We start from the raw sequence: 21407 nt of genomic DNA, 5'->3' as shown, positions 1-21407 counted from the left end.
GTACCAACGGCATTAAGACTCCACTAACAAGGGCGAACCAACTAGAGTTTCCACTTTTTGATGTAAGAAATAAGGGACATTTACCTAAAAATGCGAGATTTTCCACAAAAATAAGGGACAATTCATAAACATTTTGAAATCTAGTGTTACGGACCAGTTTCTATTACAATATAATTAGTTTCATTAACAGAATGAGGTAATTACTGAAATTGGTAACAGAAACTGACACCCATTTAACAGTACGTACAGTACAATGCACTAGTTATGACGAAACATGCAGAAAAAATATTAATAGAATAGGTAAATAAACCAGCATGCTCAACTTTACCACTGAATGGCGATAGATCACGCGATTTCCTGCTTTTGAGGCTCCAAAGAGAAAAAAAATAATGGGGCTACTGTGAATTTCAACGGGCTCAAATCAAGTACGGATTTTAAAATATTTAGAGACAGAAAAAACAAACGTTGGTTTTTACGAGACAACAATTCATAATAAAGAACGCAAAATTTTCACTTCAAATACGGGATGTCCCGTACAATACGGCAGATGGCAGATGGCAGCCCTATAACCAATACTCCATAATATTACAGATGATTGTAAATTAGCTTAGATATTCTTCAAAAAAATTCACATGTAAAAAAGAAATCTGTATTCTTGTAAGTATTTACTAAGGCACTTAATTTAAATTTTTCCGTTAAGAGTAGTACCTTTAAGAAGTCAGACATTTGAGACTTTATCTCCATTTCTGTAGTCGGGAGGTCGATTTGCTTTCGGATCTTCTTCATACGGCCATCGAGAGCGTTTATCTCGTTCTGGAGCTGTTCGACGGTTGTCCTTGAAATACAGACAACAGTACAACATTAAAGGTTTGTGAAATTGATGCCCTGACGGTAACTGCAGATTTATTGCATTATCAACATAAAAAAATTCCACAAAACTGTCACAATTTCCACTGTTTGCTCTTCTGTCAACACTACAAGGAAAAAAAGTAATTAGCTGTTAATAAATATATGATACAATATGATATGAGGAATATCAGGCACTCCTGAGTTGAATGTTTGAAACACTCGTGCATAATAAATTGTTGTGCTCGAACGTTATGGACATGAGATTCTCCTACTCTCTGACCTAAACCATTATTTTCTTCTTCTGCTTTTTCGGTTACTTAATCTAAAATCGTTTTTTGGGTTTTTGACCTTATGATACGTTCTGTACACACTTACCCATTTACCGAAACGTAATAGCATTTTTGTGTATCATTATAAGATGATCTACTGTAGGCTAACCTTCTTTGTTACCAAGTTCAAGACCACTGTGCAGAAATAATTTGCTGGTCCACGCCCCTATTCTCGTCACGATGCTGCAGCTGTGTGTCAAGTGTCCTCGCTAGGGTCTTTGCCTTTCTTCAAGTTGTGGACCACTTCAGCTTACCCATTGATGACAGACTTACTACAACGTAACGTGGAAGCCGAACGACTATGCAACTCTTAAATATTTGCTAAACGGGGGGCTGAGAAATAATTGAAAAAGGAAAGAAGATAAGAATTTAACATCCCGTCGATAGTGCGGTCACTAGAGACGAGAGAAATAATTGAAATAGAGGTCACGTATTAAAAATATCCTACGGCCCACCGTTTTTATTTTATCTTTTTTTTTCCTTCGGTGGCTAGCTTCTCACGCTATATTCCTGACCGTCTTGGCAATACGTACCATGTAATACTACCTTCAACGTAACATAACAAACACGATTCCTCTTCAAAATAACAACCAAAAAACTCCTTTCCAAAACACAAACATGATACATCTTGCAAAATTTTCAGAACTCCTCTTTGAAAGCAAATAAAATACCTTTTCTACGGCAAGCCAGACTCATATTTTATTGGAAGTGACTGAGTTACCCAGGTATTACCACCACCTGCTCTCAGAGCATTCCTTCCAATAGTAACTCTTTCTCCTACCTTCCAAACTTCACGAACTTCTCCTGGATACCTTGTGGGGCTAAATCCAAGGTATCTGTGGAGAAATACCTCGGCAGCATTCTAGGGGATTGTTTCCAGAATGAGTTTTCGTTTTATAGCGGAGCGTGCGCTGATTTCAGACCAGTGCACGATTCACTGTAGAATTAAAATTCACTCTAGGACCTTTTATTTAGTTCTATTAGAAACATAAATTTTAGCGCAACATTAAGAATTCACTTTAAGACTGGCAGTGACAGTACCTAGTTGTTATTAATTCCCAGTACGTTATGGATACGTCATACGCATAACTCACAGACAATGGATTGAAAAGCATGCTCTCCTTAACAAAAAGTGATTCTCTGCGGATTCGTCGATGAGGGCTTGCAACAACATGTTTATTCGAGGTAGCCTTAAAGAAATCTTGGTATGTGTAGTGCCTAGAACTGCATCAGTCTTAGAAATGCTGTAACTACACACTCGTGTGGAACATTTATAAATTTTCGCAAAAAATTAACAATGAAAGAAATGAAAAACTTTAAGTCGCAGGACACAGAAGCTTCAGGAGTAGCGTTTAGCTGAAGCACTTGTGTCACGTTCTGAGCTACAACTCTTTTTTCATGTGTTCCTGAAGCAAGGAGTATTCTATTCTCTGTAACTTGCTACACAGTTAATTTGCATAGCAGTCCTGTTTAGCGAGTTATGTTTTGTAACTACACTTGTTTTATTATATTTCACCATTTATAGCGAAGATTACATTCAACAAGGAGGAAACTGAGTTGTGGAAATTCCTGAACATGTGAAGCTAAATGTTCATCAAGTTCTCCTGAACGTTATTTGTTGTGGGTTAATTATTATCAACGCACTGAAAGAACAAGGAAAATGGGTCATCATACAATGAAGCTGCTGGTAAATCTTTCAGGTTACATGGTCGTGGTCCATGAAACTTTTCTGTTGCTAACGTTTCGTCGAGAGCTACGCTGGACGTATCCAGAAGTACTATTCGTTCCGCTGATTCCTGGCGACTGACAGGTCAGACATCGGACAGCGACATAAATACTATGAAAAAGGGACACAGTGGAAGTCTAGGCGTGATCGACACAGATAATTATTGTCAAAGATATAACTTAACTATCGACTGTCATCTGTCAAAGATAAAACTTATCTATCGGTTCTGTAGAGCAACTGTCTATGTATCACTAAGTTTCATGCTTAAGTTTTATCTCTGACAAGGAGTATCTCTGCCGATTACTTAAACTTGTACTCAGTGAGCTGAATACTAAACTGGAGAGACCAGTACACGAAACCAAGTGGTGACGCATCAGAGGCGTGGACAGAGCCTGAGCGGCCCGCCCGGGACTGCTGGGCTGCCTGGTCAGCCCCCAGAACCCGAGTCCGCCGGTTGCTCTTCCAGTCGTGCGCTCACCTGGCATCAAAAACGGCTCTGAGCACTATGGGACTTAACTTCTGTGGTCATCAGTCCCGTAGAACTTAGAACTATTTAAACCTAACTAACCTAAGGACATCACACACATCCATGCCCGAAGCAGGATTCGAACCTGCGACCGTAGCGGTCAAGCGGTTCCAGACCGTAGCGCCTGGAACCGGTCGGTCACTCCGGCCGGCCTCCAGGCATCACACTGTTGCGGGCGCGAAACGAAATCTCTGTGACCTCTTTGCAAGCAGGTTTTTACTGCGCACTGTATTTACCGACACAGTGCTTCACTTCCGGTCTTATATTAAAATAACTGATGGCTGTAACATCAGCAACATGATGGATGTTCAAATCTCCACTGTTGCTTATAATTATTAAATGAACTTATTGTTAGGTGCAAATGAAAAATCTCTGTACTTTACGATGTAGTGGAAATAGTTAATTTTATTAATGGTCATCCTATCATCCTACTAATTAGCGAATTTTTGTAATACTAACCTAAGTATTTAAAAGTTTCTATTGACTAACGTGGATGTAAGACCGTTATATCACAGCAGAACTTTTCTCGTACTATATAATGTTTATCTTTTTCTCACCAGATACACCTTTCACTAGGCAAAGTCTGGATTCCGATCGTAGCTTATTTCACAAAGATTTAGTTAAAATCAACAGTTGAAATTTATTATTGCACGGACCAAACACAAACCTGTGTAATGTGCAAGACCATATTAATTGTTCGTTAAAAGCCTTGCAGTTTGGGAAATATGTCGAAATTCCAAACAAATTGAGTGCTTTGATATGCTTCACGATTTCCTAGTAGAAATTCATCTTACTTCGGATGAAATAAAATTAAGGAATAAAATTAAGGAACATTTGAATGGATTTGGAAAAATTTCAAACACTAATTCCCCGCTCTATCTAGTAATAACAACTGGATTCGCAGTGACTTAGAAAGGACAATAATTTTCGAATCTACATGAAGTGTAAATTGAAACGAGCAGCTGCGTGAAACGTCCAATGACTAAGTTACAGAAAGTAAATATTTGTGACCAATAAGTTTCTGATTAAGCTTAATGATGGCGTTTCCAATGTTATCAAATAAAACGGTAACAAACCTGTCTTGTACACATATCATGGAGAAAATGTTTTTCCTTCTTACACGCCGGCCGCGGTGGTTTCGCGGTTCTAGGCGCGCAGTCCGGAACCGCGCGACTGCTACGGTCGCAGGTTCGAATCCTGCCTCGGGCATGGATGTGTGTGATGTCCTTAGGTTAGTTAGGTTTAAGTAGTTCTAAGTTCTAGGGGACTGATAACCACAGCTGTTAAGTCCCATAGTGCTCAGAGCCATTTGAACCATTTTTCCTTCTTACACGTATATAAAAATAAATCCAGAAACAAAGTTCACAGTGAAAATAATTTGAAACTATCTTTACCTTCTGTGGTTCCTGATATCAAAGTTACGTCACACGCGAAGAATGCAGATCGTCCTCAGTGAATTCTGAGGAAGGGTTGAGCCAAGCGGTTCATTAATGAAAACTTTCAGATTAACTGAAAAGTGTACAATACTTAAACATTGCATACTAGACCTAGCCATGTTATAAAAGCTTTAGGGGTATTAAACCATTTGCTTTGAATTCAATTACGACCATGTCATAGTAAGTACTTTTTGTGATACATCCATCATTTGACATTACACGTAATTTTTCTTTGTAAATGATCAAGAACGCTCTGTTCATAGCACATCAAACTATCACGATTGTCAAAGTAATGCAGACGATTAAGAAGCCAATTCCGCATTCCACACACGTGTGACCATTCAGTTACACATTCCCACCGCTGCCTGTTTCCCAAATGGACTGAGCCTTGTTGACACTTGGGCTCGGCCTTGTATCTGACGAGCCGCGGGCCTCAACAGCGTATCGCGGCTCGCGCACTCCATTGCCGGTAAAGTTGTACCTGCGGTGCGGGCAACAGGCCGAAGCTGTCGGCTGCAGCGGGGCTCGCCAGGGTAAACGTGGCACGATGCACGGCTCTGGATGCAATACGTCACAGCCACCATGATGGATCGGGGCAAGTTGTCAAATCCTTGTACTAAACAGGAGAAATGAAACTCCTGTTTAGTGATACTACGTGGCGCTGTAGTTCAGCGGAAGAATCGCCTGAGAGTGGCAAGCACAATCAGTAACAACAACCCTGAATGCCCCTCGTCAGTATGGCATAACCACCAAACCCTGTCACGGTTTTCTATGCAATGACACTTTTGAGAAGTGTCTCCAGTTTAGTATTGAGCTCACTGCCTGTACAACGCTTCTTTTTCACAGTATTTACGTGGCTCTCTGACGTCTGACCTGTCAGTCGGCAAGACTCAGCAGGACCAGGAACAGGGCACTCCTGTATAAAACTTTAGGAGCGGAAAAGTTTCACGGACCACAACCATACAACCCGGGACATTTACTACCAGCTAAAATACATTATCTCAATTTCATACTGCTGTCAAAGCAGTTAGCTCTAGGAGCAGCTGTGAAGTTACTACATTTCAACCATCACTATTTATACATGATGTGGAATATAAGTGTATGGAGACTGCAGAAGCTCTGGAATAAGTATGTCCACACAAACTTGCCGAAGATTTTGATCACATATTTTAATCGATCCTCTGCATTCCCACTTACTGACAGCAGAAAATCATGTATTGTCCATAACAGATGGTTACATCATGAGACACTTTTCTAAGTACACAATATTGATGAACTTACTTCGTTGCCTCTTCTAGTGCTTGCATTTCTTCAGGAAACTTCAGGAGAGATTTCTTCTTCTTCTCTGCTTGCTGTAAATAGTACCATATTAGTGTTTAGAGGAATATGATATACTTAATAGACTGAAATAATAGTGAGTGTAGCGGGCTTACCATTGCTACGAAATGAATGAGGTTCATGCCAGGTTTGTTGGCTCTGATATCTGTCAGTTTTTGTAGAGAACTCAATTTTACACCAGCCGCATTGCCTGCATAGCCGCCCTGTAAATAAAAATAATTAAATATGTAAACATTTTATGATCTGTCCCTAATATAAATACTGCACAATACACTGTGCAGAGCGTATTGGAGAAAGATTTCCTTTCCTTTTCCGGTTGGATACAGAGCGAAGAAGAAGTGACTGTCTATACACCTCTACACATGCTCTAATTTTGCTTTACTGTAAACCAGGGGTTCCCAGACGGTGGCACGCTTACCACTAGTGGTACACAGTGACATTTCAGGTGGTACACATACAAGTAAACAAAACACAGTATGAAGTAAGTATAATTATCCTCTTACATTATTTTTGAAGTAAAATGATAGAAAACTGATAAAAGTAGCATCTATACAATTTTTAAAAAAATGGATGTATTCCAGAATGTTTGTTTCGCACTGTACGAAGGACGCAGGAATGTCGGACTGTACCATCCTCATCCACCCCTTCATTAGTCGTCGCTGCCTTGGCGGGGAATAATTCATCTTGTTTTGCCGCTGGCGATCGGGTTTTGTCGACAGTTGTTCGGCAGTTTTCGTGCCGCTCTGCAACTGCTGCTAACTTATGCTGTGTACCAATCTGTGGCGCTGCAGTAGTCATTACATAGTGAACTGCTGATTGTCGTTATTGTCGCTTTATGGGGTGTTACGTTGCCGCGCTGAGTCGTGCCACGCAAAAGCATGGAAAGAGAGTGGGCGCAGCGCAGATTGGCGCAGCTGGTGTGTGTACGTCAAACCGCGCCGCTCTCTTCAACAACGAATAAGTTTCGCGCAGTGTCCTTACATCAAAACGGTTCGTTTTTGCGCGACACTGTTGGACGGCTATTCTCGTTTTCCATTGTTATTCAAGCGCGTGTGCACACCGGAACACTGCTGCGCACCTACGAACACTGTGTTCTGTTCTGCGCAGTTCAGCGCCGTTCCGTTCTGGAAATGCACGGCGCGAAGCTGCGCCTTGCGGTTGTTTTCTCTGTGGACGCGGTTTTACGTTAAATGGCATCGTGATACGAAGAAACTTTGCTTCTGTAATTGGGGTGTACCTATTACGAAGACCACCACCCCAACTCAGAGTTCGTTAAAACGTAAATGCCCAAATTTCTAAAAAGTGCTACGCAGTGACAAGAAGTTTGGGAACCCCTGCTGTAAACAGCAGCATCAGCAGCGGAGAGTCTGACCCAGTATGATAAACTGTTTGTGTTTACTGACAACGTTAGTGATTCTATCACGGTCGTCGGAGCACAGCCCATTTTTCTTTCGTATCTGTTGTAATTGCTGTCCAATGTATGGTACAGGGTTCTATTAATAAAAAATGCACCCAGCCAGTAACACAGCTGTCAAAATCTCCGTATATATCGTATCTAGATTATTATTAGTCAGCGATGTGGTGCAGTGTCAAACCCCTTTCGGAAATCCAGAAAGACGAAATCTTGCTGTTCACCTACACCTACTATTTGTAAGATATCGTGTGTGAATAAAGCAAATTGCATTCGGTACCGCTCCCCACACGAGACACTGATGCCTTCTTTTATTCTTCGCAGCCTTTTTTGAAATCGGTCAAGAGAAAGTGCAAAGATACCGCAGTAACGAGATCTGACCACTCGTTCGTTCGTCGCGGATTATGAGCTTAAACATTTGGTAGCTCTGTTACAAATGCTACATTGTAAACTTTTGGAGCGTATTTAACTTACTTTAGGGTCTACAATTAAAGCAAAGAACTGATAAACTTCCAGTAAATCTATTATTCATTAATTTTTTTACCTTTTAAGACCAAAGGAAACTAACGATTTCATTAATATAGAGTTAAATGACTCTCTCATGAGACTTAAAAGATTTCGTCAACGTATTATGAAGTGGCCATGCCCTATCAGACGAACCATCCAGGCATGAGTGAAGCAATCTCCTAGAACACGAAACAGTTTTGGACCAGTTAAAAATGATCCTCCTTAAAGGCTACAGCATGATTATGTCACCTGTTCCCAAACACTCATTCGCGCTCTCATACACGGAACTACAAAAGAAATACTTCCAGTACTGCAAACGAAAAACTGTTTTAGACTAAAACTGTACTCTGTCGTAAGCAAAGTGGAACCAAATTTGGTCACATAATTTCTATAACTTCTTGTTGAATGTTCTTGGGTTTGTTTCCAGACAGAGGCAAGAGTTTCTTTTGTCAACTTTCATTATAATGAACATTTGCTTAAGTGACTACTAGAAACTGTTAATATCAGAAGAGGATTTGCAGATTGCCCGGGTATTTGCGCTGGATGCTTGATTCCATTCTCCGCAATAACAGCTACACGGTATTGCGACTTAACCTAAAGATCGCTATTAATTACAAGTGGGAATGTGAACACAAATTGAGAACATCACATTTGATGCTCACGGGATCAACATATTTGTGGTTCCAATTGCAGGACAGGGTGTTGTATAGTTCGCTTATTTTACATAATTTCAAATCCTCATAGAAACTCTGCGATCTTACTTAGCTAAGCAATTACTAAGTTCCTGAACGAAACTGAATTCAAAGTCCTATAATCCAGGTTTTGTAACATGACCGTCTGAACTAATGTAGCTGGAAGTATTTGACTCTCGAGGGACTAAATAACAATTACGAAGTAAGTGTTGGTAACTGAATGAAAAAGTGTTGCTTAATGCTGTCTCCGGTGAAGGTATAGGCTTCAGAATGGCAGCGACACATTTCTTCTAAGTTTCTTATTAACTATACTATAAAAACTTGCCTGTAATATAGTATGATATTTAACTACGCAAATATGTAAGACTTACAGAGTTTAAGAAGTTTCCAGCAACAAGGACCATGTACAGGACTTCGTGCAATGGCTCACTGTTCATGAGATCTGTAACAATGGGTATTTTCATTAGTATTACTGAGAACGACAGTAAAATAAAAACCATGAACTATTTTGTTTTCTTACCTTCACCAGCAACAATCATTGCACCAATGCTCGGTTCTAGATACGTCATGTTCGATGCGAATTCTTCTCTCAGAAGCATGCTCTCGATTCGAAGTTTGTAACTGCACATGAATGAAACATTGTACTAGAATGACGCAAACATGGGGTTTTTGATTCTAGAAACAGCTGAATACAAGTGATCAAAATATTGTTTATACTTTTCACTAATCTGTAGGAGATATTCCGAAATCTACCGTAGCTACCATAGATTTCTTTAATTTTTTGTGGGTTAATAATAACTAGCGCCTACAGACGAATTTGAGAATGAAACAAAAAGTGGGTTACTGGAAGCAAGTAACAAAAAGCATTTTGAAACCAGAAATACTATCAGAAAAAATGCATCGTCTTTTTCCTCTCGTGTTAATATATGCGTAATTAAGAATGCCTAATTGCTGTTCAAGAGGAAAACGGAGGAAATGAAAGAGCTGTCGTAATGTAGGTGTATCTTTGATAGATTTCACAAGAATTATGTGACAGCTTTGTTTGCTATGACTCTGCCCAAAACAAATGAGAAATAAACAAGTACAATACGTTTTTCTTACTACTTCACGATAAAAAAAATCTACTTCTTCAACGAAAAGACATGAAGAATTAAACAATAAAACGCTCATGCTATCATTAATTAGTCTGCAGATTAGGACAGCTTTGAAGCTTCATAATATTAGCATATTCTATGGTTTAAATGGTACAAACGGTATCGATCTAATTTGTACAAGAATGACTGATTTATTTATGTGGCATCTAATTTATGTGGTATCTAATTACTTTGGAACATCGATGAGTTGAAGAAGAAACTTCTCTGCGTTTCCCAGCTTTGACTTGTCGCCATCATATGACTTCAGCATCTCCAACTCATCGACTTCTGGCAGAATTTTGAGTAGACCTCTTAATTTCTCAGCGCCAATTTCATCATGCGCCCCATCACGGATCAGTTGTATAATATCCTCGTTTGAACTGAAAGCAAAGCATTTAATTGTTATGAGATACGAAATGATATCTATGTGAAACAAGTAATACAAATCTTAACCTCTAGACACTTAGGTATTAATCGTTAACTTAAATATTTATGTTCTTACGTTTCTGGATAACGCTGAGGGGCATATTATTGTGTACATGGGCAAGAAAATTAATTCAGTCACAAAGTAGATAGTAGTAACTTGAGGATTCGCTTATCTGCTTTCTCTCTAACTCCAAGTTCTACAATGATCACAGGAACTTATCACCAGAACGTTTTACGTTATTGTAAAGCTTGTCAGTATTGAAAATCAGACGATGATGAAATTGTGAAGCTACAAACAAATTTATAATTCATGATGAATCTGTATTGGCACTCATATGAAGGCAAAATTGCATGGGGTACAGTTAGTATTTGCTACAATGTTCACCGTGGGAAAGGTTTTTCAAAGGAACTACTACATCACACTGCAGGTCTTTCAGTTAACTGCAAACGACGGATTCCCTAGTAGATTTCCCGTGATAATATACAGCACCGCTTGGTTTGAGGACATACGGGGTGTGTTAGATAAGTAAGGAACCGATACTCTCGACTTTGACGTTTTGTTTCTAGAACGTATTCGAAAATCCATAATTTGTCACCTGTGATAACGCATTGTTAAAGTGATTTCTCGTGATTCCGCTAAGTTTCTCGTTTAGCCAATTTTAGCTTACGTGGCTGATTGCAATGAGATAATACTATGACTTTAGCAACTGCTCTATGACTCACGTTCGTTTGATTGTCACAGTACCGATGTGAGAGTATTGCACCTCACTACTGTATAAATTTTGTTGGACTCTCTTGGCATTCGTATCTGCTCGGTGGGGACGATTGTGACGAGTGATTGTGAAGTGTAGGGCTGTATTTGTCGTGCTGTGATGAAAGTAAGGGAAAGGGTGAACGATGATGCTAGTACATAGCCTAGCTCTCATCTAAGAGCATTAATGGGATCGTCTACGTCATCTTCTTCTTCTTCTTCCAAAGGACGAATCGACGTCAACTCTTACCTATAAGACACTGCAGAGTGCATTGTAAATTAATCCAGGACTTGAGCTATACGTCTGGTGATCATAAACTTTACGCCACTACATCTTCACCAGCCCACCAAATACTGGTGTTAAAGTTTTCATCTATGATCAGAATTTTGACCCAGCCAGCTCCAAGCTGGGCGCCATGGCACAAGGGAACATTAGCCACTTCTGCTACGGATAGAGTATTAGTATTCTACATACTGACATGACTTTCATTCTAATTCATACCTTCTGAACTGCTTTAAGAAAATATTAACATTAAGGCTCCTTTTTCCATCCAGCAGTGCAATCTGAAACAAAAGAAGACAGCAGTATTAAGACAATGACTAAAAAAGAAAATAAACATACATTTTTCCCTTTTATAGTGCTCTGATGCGTCAAAATACCCGATTCAATAGTAAACGATTTTTAAAGGTAAGATAGAAGATATTTTCGAAATAAAAATTAAGTAGTATAAAATAAACTTCTTAATGTACTTTTCGTATTTCTGGTACGTTTAAATGCACATTAGGATAATGTAATACGCTACGGTGTCATTTAGAAGTTGACTTCAGTTGAAATCATTGTTTTCTGTTAAATATTTAATAAAATATTTTCGTTATATTACATGTTTCCTTTCATTCTTTATCCATTTTCATTACATAAATATGTACGTATTTTGCTCGTTGACATCACATAAAAATCCAGGCTGTGCTGATGAGTGTCTATACCGAGTGTCCCAGACGTACTGTATGAGCGTTTTTATTCGAAAATTGTGCTCGCACCGTTTGTCAGCTACTGTGTTATAAGGAAACCACTATGGAAGAATTGAATGGTTGCTAAAATCTGCTGGAAACTGGAGGAAACAAAGAAAACTTTAAAATTTCAAATTGGAATATGGTTGAATATTTGATCTCAGAATAACATGTTCATGTCTTGAAATTTTTAGTACGTTGTCTCGATACTATGGTACCATCAAAATAATCTTCCTGGAACTGACGCGATGAACAGCAAGCGCTTAAGGGAAGTAACAGAAATTTGGATGTTCTCAAAAATTCCTTTTCTATATTGTAGTTATGAAAAGATCATTTCTTTTTATTTGAAATAAATGAATTTTCCCGTTCTACATTTAAAAAACACTATACTGAAATTGGAAATAATCTTTTTGTTTGGAAAGTACTACAAAACAACAGATTTGTCTCTTGTGGTTGTGGAACACTAGAAATATGGTGTTCACCATTCAGTTCACCCCTGTTGGTTTTCTTAAAACGTGTTATACGCAAAAAGCTCGCAAGAACCGTTTCCGAGAAAAAAATATGGTGAGGCACGGAGGGGACACCCTGTGAAAGACACATTTTATAAAAGTTTATAATAACTACACCAAAGAGCAAAAAGTCTCAGTCAACTGCATAGTACAGAAAAACATGACGTAATAGTAGGTGATGTGGTTTGTTCAGTATGTGTTTTGCTACTCGGGCTTACCTCGGCTGACTCCTTGCGACGCCTGGGGTCGGTGTCGGCAGCATCTCGGCCCAGCCGGGGAGACGCCTGCGTGGACGACGCCGCCGGAACTTGCTGGCAGAAGAGGCCCTCCATCTCAGCCCAGTCTAGCTCTTCCATCGGAGAATGCTCGTGAGTTTCAGCAACGAGTGACCATATGTTCCTCTTGCCCACGACCTAGTAAAGGAACATAGTGTAACAGATCGAGTTTATGTCGGTCAATGATGTTATTGTTTTGACTGATACCAAACAGTTCTGCTCACGTAACTAACAGGAAAAGATATAAAGGCCATTTAGATGTAAACACAGTAACTACTGCATTACGTCCACCTGCTCTGGACAACAGATAAAGCCGATGAGGAAAGACGTTGTTCATAGAGGCCACAGTGGGCCATTCCTCATTCTGAGCCTCCAAAAGATGAAGACGTCGACCACAATTTGGATCCAGGTACTTTCATCTCCAGGGTTTCCATCTCGGTAGCTTCCTTTGCTAACCAATCTCAAAGTTCGTTTCCCAGAATCCCTACATGACTTTGGGTCCAGAGGAGAGCAATCGAGAGTCACTACAGATTAGGAAATTGCGAGTGTAATATAGGTCTCAGTTAATGGTCACTAATTCTGCTGTAAAAATACTACATCTACACTGAAGTGAGTGTTTTTCGTGGCCACCAGGCATAGCCGATGAGATCATTGACCAATGAGCCGTCAGTTTAAATTACTGTCGAATCAGGAAATTCGCCAAGAACTGGGAGAAACAAACGCCAAAATTCTGAGGGGTTTATCGTTTTCTATGGTCCAAATGAAAGGACCAACCAGATATTCGAATAACATATGCACCATGGGGGGAGGGGGAGGAGAGGTTCGGGAAGTTAACATGACGAGAAGGTTCAATGGAGGGAGACTGAGATCACAGCGAAGAGACTCCAAACAAAGTGCTGCTGGAATATCAGATCAGGGTCGTCCTTGTGGAAGGTGAATCCCCCATGGCAGAGAAGAGAATATGGTGATTTGGGTGTTCAGTGTAGCTGATGACTCGTATTGTATGATTTAGTAAGTGGGGACTCTGATCCGTAAAAGAGGAATCCCAGCCTCTACCAGGAGGCTGTCCACAGGACTCATCCAAAGGCGCGTATCATTCAGTGATGAACCAGGTCCAGCAGCTGTAACGTCAAAGTGGCTGGAGATTCATAAGGAAGACATTCGTACTCCACTCTAGATAGAACTAGTACTTTGTACAGACGCAAGAGAGTGGAGTGGACCGTACATCATAAGGTGAGGCTGAGGCAGCAGAGTGTGTTGAATTTCGACTGAAACTTCCCTTTTACCTGGCGGAACTGTAGTGGCTGTGTCATCAGAGCATCAAATAAAAGTTCCAAATAAACGATATTACTCTGCCGCACTGAGCAGTTCATTACGAAGGTAAAGTTATGGGTGTGGATGAACAGTTTTACTTCGACTGAAGTGCGCAACATATGTCTTTGCAGTGGAAGACTGGAAGCCATGGGTGATAGCCCGGGATTGTGCTTTCCTGATGGCACCTTACATCTGGTGTTTAACAACATTCGTGGTCGAAGAACTGCAGTAAGTACAAAAGTCGTCCACATATAGGGACAGTGAGACTATAGACCCCACAGCCTCTGCAAAGAAAAAGGGTCACTGTCGTAACTGACGCTATGGAAAAGTCGAGATACGATACGAAATAGCAGGAGAAAAAAAAAAAACTTGGACAAAAATCGGGGAGGGGGCCTCTAAAACTCCACTTGTACAGTGTGGTACGGATGTAGTAGCATCACTGGCCTTTCTTAAGAAGACGGCCCTTATAGCAGACTCCAGTTGAATTAGGTAATAAACCACAATGATATGATGGTGACGGGGATGTCACCATCAGACGCAGGGAACAATGCCTGTGACTGAGGAGGTGTCGCTTTTCTTTTTAGTGAGGAAGCACTTTGCTAATAGATCAAACATCTCTGAATGTTTCTTCAACATTTTCAACACAGAAAAACTAAAAAAACAAGATGCCATGAGTTCAGATACAAGCTAGGTGCCCGCATCTCGTGGTCGTGCGGTAGCGTTCTCGCTTCCCACGCCCGTGTTCCCGGGTTCGATTCCCGGCGGGGTCAGGGATTTTCTCTGCCTCGTGATGGCTGGGTGTTGTGTGCTGTCCTTAGGTTAGTTAGGTTTAAGTAGTTCTAAGTTCTAGGGGACTGATGACCATAGATGTTAAGTCCCATAGTGCTCAGAGCCAGCCACAAGCTAGGTACTGAGGGGAGAATTTATCGCTGTTTACGAGACCTGTTTGTTGATTCCGTCACTGTAGAATGACTTCGTTGACGGAGCCACAACCTCACCTTTGCTTGCACCACTTCATCAGTATCAAAGTGGAGCTCTCGAAGGCGTCCTTTGAGTTTTGGAAACTGATGAAAATCGGATGAGAGCAAGTGGAGGATGATCCATGACAGCGAAACCAAGGCATCGAATTGTTGCAGATGTCGCAACGCTCGTGAGTGGTTTGGCGTTTTTATACTGAAGGAGAGAGTGCTCCATGTGTGGACGAACTCTTCGAATTCGAATCTCGATTACAGCAAGCTGTTTCTCACGCACCGCTATAGTTACGTTACACACCGCCCTACAATTCTGAGCCCTCTAGCGGCAGAGGGCTGCAAATATGTAGACATTAAGATTAAAGGTATAGAATGTTAATAATGTTTGTTCCATTTTAAAAGCCTTAAAGGTTTTCACATAAAAAATTCGGAGGAATTACTTTTCTGAACGCCCTCGTGTATTGAATTTACTTTCCTCCCATGGCGTGTCCATGACGGTGTGGACTGTGGTTACCTGCAATTAACTAGGCCCTGGTCCAAATGAACCAATCACTGACTGGAAATGTTAATGTTTGGATACTTGGAGACCATTTGCTACCATTCGTGGACTTCATCTTCCCAAACAACCATGGAATTTTTGTGGATGACAATGCGCTATGTCACCAGGCAACAATGTCCGTGATTGGTTTGAAGAAAATTCTGAGCAATTCGAGCAAATGACTTGGCCACTCACACCCCCGGACATGTACCCCATCTAACAGGAATGGGACATAATCCAGAGGTTAGTTCGTACACAAAATCCTGCACTGGCAACTTCCGCGATTATGGACGGCTATAGAGTCACCTATAGAGTGCAGGGGACTTCCAGAGACTTGTTGAGTCGATTCTACGCCAAGATGCTTCATTACGCCGGGACAAAGGTGGTCCGACATTACTTTATAAGGTATCCCATGACTTTCGTCACCTTAGTGTATGTACATATCCCACATGGGAGTTATGGACTTTATTCTAGAAGGATTACAGTATTGTTACAGAATACGAGGGAAGAACCCAAAAGCTTCTATTTTCTTTACTCTTCACTCTTGAAATTGCTTAAAAAAATAACTGCACCTGAATCTGATTGATGTCCAGTTAAAATGAAAATGATTCATTTCATTGTTCACCTAATTTTCTAAGGTTCCGTATCTCATTTGGTGAAAATGGAACACTTATCCGATCACTTTGTTGTCCGTCTGACTGTCCGTCCTTTAATAACCGCGAGCGCAGGTGAAAGGACATCTATTACTCAATCTATCCCTTCTTTTTCTATTGCCCTTCTTAAATCGAGTATTTTTCTTTTCTAATTTCCTATTTCTAGTGACAAGTGTAACAGTTTTATAGGTGTAATACAGCTGCCTTTTACACAAAGGACACTCAGCTACTCTAACAGTCAATGCCGCACCGAGTAACTGCTCGCATAAGGGCCGGAGGTAGACCAACTCGTTATTGACTCGCTCAATTTGTGAAGCTCTTTCTCTCGAATAAATCTCCCAATTTTTCTGAAATTGTAATCATCGTCCGTTTGTACACGTACATAACATCTATCCATTTCCGTCCCATTCGCATAATTCCTTCACGGTGCGCTTTTTCAAATTTTATTCTATTGTATTTTTTAACCCCCTCGATCTCTTAAAAAGCTGACGAAGGAGACTGGACGTCTGTAGTGACCGAGCTGCCGGCCGATGTTATCGGACGATCTTGGGTGCGACTGTGAACGCAGCGTGCGTACGTACCTTGTGGTTGGGGATCTTGTTCCAGTTGATGGTCTTCATCTTGGCGCGCGGGGTGGGCGTCTCCTGCTGCGGCAGCAGCTTGCCGGCGCAGTCCGTGGGCTCCGGGCTGCACGGCGGCGGCGCGCTCGCCGGGGCCAGCAGCGGCGGCGGCACCGGCGCTCCCCCCATGGGCGGCGCGACGCCGACGGCGGGCGGCGGGGGCGGCGGGGGCGGGCCCGGGGGCGGCGGCGGGGGCGGCGGGCAGGCGGGCGCGGCGGCGGCAGGCGGCGGCGGGGGCGGCGGCGGCGGCGAGGCGGCCGACTGCTTGCGCGACGAGTGGCAGGCGCAGTGGCAGCCCGCCTGCGCCTTGTTGCTGGCCGCGCTCACGCTGGGCGACCGCAGCAGCCGCGTCGCGTCGCTGCGGGACTCGAGCAGCGTGGCGCGGTGCACGAGGCGCTCGGCCGCGTCCCACACCAGGTCGCTGATGGGCTCGCGCGGCTCCACGCGCAGCAGGTGCTGCAGGATCGACAGGAACGGGATCTCCTGCGGCGTGTCCGCCACCTGCCAACCGACACCGACACACGTGCTAGCGGCAGTTGTTTAAGCACGCGTTAATAGAGGCAAAAAAAGTAAACGAGGGGTCGCCAACGAACAATTTGAGAGATAATTGCGGATGTGCAGCCACTGACTTCAGTATGAAATATTGTCCTAGTGAGTAAAAATTTATCTGAAGGGTAAACCTTTCTATTATGTTCCCGTCTAATTCGTCTCAAGTTTCAGCCGTAGTGCTTGGCTGGGGAATGTGAGTCCCGCACGGTGAGCACCGGTACATTTTGCTGCCGATGTAACGAACTAATACGATCCGACACGAATACATCGAGCCAGGACTGTAGCTCGTGTTGTACACAACGGTAAGGAGAGGTGCTACAGAGTGATCCGGCAACTGTCATCGTAAGAAAGCTGGACAGGAGCAGAAATGATCGGCGAACAAGTTGAAACAACAAAGAGAAGATTTAATTAATTTGTATTGCTACAAATGTACGAAGTAATAAGAAATAGAGTCCACCTAACGATGTCAACTAGGGTGCTCCAGCCGGAGGTTCGAGTCCTGTCTCGGGCACGGGTATGTGTGTTGTTCTTACCGTAAGTTAGTTTAAGTAGTGTGTAAGTCTAGGGACCTCAGCAGTTTGGTCCCGTAGGAATTCACACACATTTGAACAACTAGGGTGAGGTTCGCCATATTAAGGCACGAAGGATGGAGTCGGCGCATTCTGAAGAAGAAGCGGCTCCCTAGTGCGAGTGGGCTGTCCTATATTGCGGCTGTAGAGGGCGCTGGTGGTGCCGAGCCACTGGACGTGTGGCTCAGCGGGTGCGCACGCTCGGGTCCACCAGATCCCGCTCGACTGCCATCGGCGTCAGACGGAAACTTACAATTCTGTTGCCGTGACGCCCGTGGGATGGAATCGGTAAGTGACGCAACACCTCGACCACTCAAACCCTCTTGATTTTTCTGTACGGGGTCGTGTCAAATAACCTCAAAAACGAAGTGCACAGCGCTCCCATACGGTTGAAGACCTGCAGCAGCGTACTGTACAGTCTTGTCAGATTTACGAGAATTTCCGGCTACGTTTGAAAAAAGTCATCGTATTTCTCTGCAGAGACGAGTGCACTATTGCATCCAAATCCCACGGAACGCCTCCTTTGACATGTACGAGTGTACACTAAATTGTGAAACGTAACGTGTTAATGTAGTACTGTATTCTTGTTGAAGCAGGCCACAGGTAAACTTTGAGTGCAAATACAGGGCTGCTTCATCGAATACTTTACATTTTAAATACATTTGTACTAAGACAACGTTTCATATTAAAAACAGTGACTGCTCGGAGCCACATATTTCCAATTATTCGCCAACTGCTCGTTTTAGAACCCATTATTGCTCCAACTATTTTTGCTTCGGTCAACGTACACGTTCAAGCGTGTCAGTTTTCGCCATTGATAACGATATACACTCCTGGAAATTGAAATAAGAACACCGTGAATTCATTGTCCCAGGAAGGGGAAACTTTATTGACACATTCCTGAGGTCAGATACATCACATGATCACACTGACAGAACCACAGGCACATAGACACAGGCAACGGAGCATGCACAATGTCGGCACTAGTACAGTGTATATCCACCTTTCGCAGCAATGCAGGCTGCTATTCTCCCATGGAGACGATCGTAGAGATGCTGGATGTAGTCCTGTGGAACGGCTTGCCATGCCATTTCCACCTGGCGCCTCAGTTGGACCAGCGTTCGTGCTGGACGTGCAGACCGCGTGAGACGACGCTTCATCCAGTCCCAAACATGCTCAATGGGGGACAGATCCGGAGATCTTGCTGGCCAGGGTAGTTGACTTACACCTTCTAGAGCACGTTGGGTGGCACGGGATACATGCGGACGTGCATTGTCCTGTTGGAACAGCAAGTTCCCTTGCCGGTCTAGGAATGGTAGAACGATGGGTTCGATGACGGTTTGGATGTACCGTGCACTATTCAGTGTCCCCTCGACGATCACCAGTGGTGTACGGCCAGTGTAGGAGATCGCTCCCCACACCAAGATGCCGGGTGTTGGCCCTGTGTGCCTCGGTCATATGCAGTCCTGATTGTGGCGCTCACCTGCACGGCGCCAAACACGCATACGACCATCATTGGCACCAAGGCAAAAGCGACTCTCATCGCTGAAGACGACACGTCTCCATTCGTCCCTCCATTCACGCCTGTCGCGACACCACTGGAGGCGGGCTGCACGATGTTGGGGCGTGAGCGGAAGACGGCCTAACGGTGTGCGGGACCGTAGCCCAGCTTCATGGAGACGGTTGCGAATGGTCCTCGCCGATACCCCAGGAGCAACAGTGTCCCTAATTTGCTGGGAAGTGGCGGTGCGGTCCCCTACGGCACTGCGTAGGATCCTACGGTCTTGGCGTGCATCCGTGCGTCGCTGCGGTCCGGTCCCAGGTCGACGGGCAAGTGCACCTTCCGCCGACCACTGGCGACAACATCGATGTACTGTGGAGACCTCACGCCCCACGTGTTGAGCAATTCGGCGGTACGTCCACCCGGCCTCCCGCATGCCCACTATACGCCCTCGCTCAATGTCCGTCAACTGCACATACGGTTCACGTCCACGCTGTCGCGGCATGCTACCAGTGTTAAAGACTGCGATGGAGCTCCGTATGCCACGGCAAACTGGCTGACACTGACGGCGGCGGTGCACAAATGCTGCGCAGCTAGCGCCATTCGACGGCCAACACCGCGGTTCCTGGTGTGTCCGCTGTGCCGAGAGTGTGATCATTGCTTGTACAGCCCTCTCGCAGTGTCCGGAGCAAGTATGGTGGGTCTGACACACCGGTGTCAATGTGTTCTTTTTTCCATTTCCAGGAGTGTAGTTCGAGTATAAAAGCCCATCCCTTTATCGCAGGGTTCAGTCAATGGCCGCTAGTCAAAACAGGGAGCTGTCATTCGGCGTTCACTGTGGACAGTCGTCTATATGAACCAGTTTTGTTATGGCGTGCCTCGCGGGATTAGCCGAGCGGTCTCGGGCGCTGCAGTCACGGACTGTGCGGCTGGTCCCGGCGGAGGTTCGAGTCCTCCCTCGGGCATTGGTGTGTGTGTTTGTCCTTAGGATAATTTGGATTAAGTAGTGTGCAGGCTTAGGGACTGATGACCTTAACAGTTAAGTCCCATAAGATTTCACACACATTTGAATTTGTTCCGGCGTAAAGTGAAGCGCCGGGACGCCAGTCGGAAACGAGAGAGCAGAGAGGGCTATGAAGAAGACGTCAGCCAATTGCACGCTGACCGACCCCTCTCCAGGACGACAACGCGACGGCAGTGGCGTCTATGCGAAGAGGACATAAGCGCAGCGCCGACTGCTCGCGGCCTAGTTCTACAGCAGCATCAAGATTAGGCACTACAAGACCGGTGACTTAGGAATTGTACATACTAAAGAACATTGTTGATTTTGTCTGTCACCCTACACTTGCGACACATCTGTTTAACACAATGTTAAGTATTATCATGTACTTTTCGTAATAAAACTCATTAATACGATTTGCTTGAATTGTTGTCTAGCGATCCGAGAAAGCAGGTTTCTAGACACTCCTTATTCGACGATTAGGCAGGATTCGACAAGTTTTACATCTGACTGCTGATTTAGCAAATTAAGTTATACTTAAATGATGATCTTGATAACATCCTGCACTTATTTCCCGAATCAAAATTCACGTTTGAGCAGCTCCAAGGCTTGGTTAAACAGCGACTGATTTTAAGGAGCGACCTACTGCTCGTATATCTCAAGTGTGCATTTACGCGTCTTTTGCTCGTTTCGAATTTTAATTGTTTTCCTATTTTGTTAATGGAGGATGTTATCGGCGGAGGTTGCTAGGAAGCAGCTGGGGGACTGTGTAGTCA

At 43.3% G+C, this 21407-nt stretch overlaps 1 protein-coding gene across 2 annotated transcripts in view; it reads right to left on the bottom strand.

The window, feature by feature from the left end:
• LOC126471458 (uncharacterized) overlaps window positions 1–21407 on the bottom strand; it is a 1143134-nt gene that overhangs the window by 55641 nt on the left and 1066086 nt on the right. For both annotated transcript variants that reach the window (XM_050099649.1, XM_050099650.1), the window contains exons 7-15: window positions 16974–17513; window positions 12860–13054; window positions 11627–11688; window positions 10139–10327; window positions 9335–9435; window positions 9186–9256; window positions 6300–6407; window positions 6148–6218; window positions 709–835 (exon numbers count right to left, since the gene is read on the bottom strand). In XM_050099649.1, the coding sequence (XP_049955606.1) occupies window positions 709–835; window positions 6148–6218; window positions 6300–6407; window positions 9186–9256; window positions 9335–9435; window positions 10139–10327; window positions 11627–11688; window positions 12860–13054; window positions 16974–17513 (1464 nt within the window). The remainder of the gene's footprint in view (window positions 1–708; window positions 836–6147; window positions 6219–6299; window positions 6408–9185; window positions 9257–9334; window positions 9436–10138; window positions 10328–11626; window positions 11689–12859; window positions 13055–16973; window positions 17514–21407) is intronic.

The sequence above is a fragment of the Schistocerca serialis genome, chromosome 3 (genome assembly GCF_023864345.2).
Source record: "Schistocerca serialis cubense isolate TAMUIC-IGC-003099 chromosome 3, iqSchSeri2.2, whole genome shotgun sequence".
Lineage (NCBI taxonomy): Eukaryota > Metazoa > Arthropoda > Insecta > Orthoptera > Acrididae > Schistocerca > Schistocerca serialis.
Note: the sequence above shows the minus strand (reverse complement) of the source record. Positions and strands in the feature narration are given on the sequence as shown.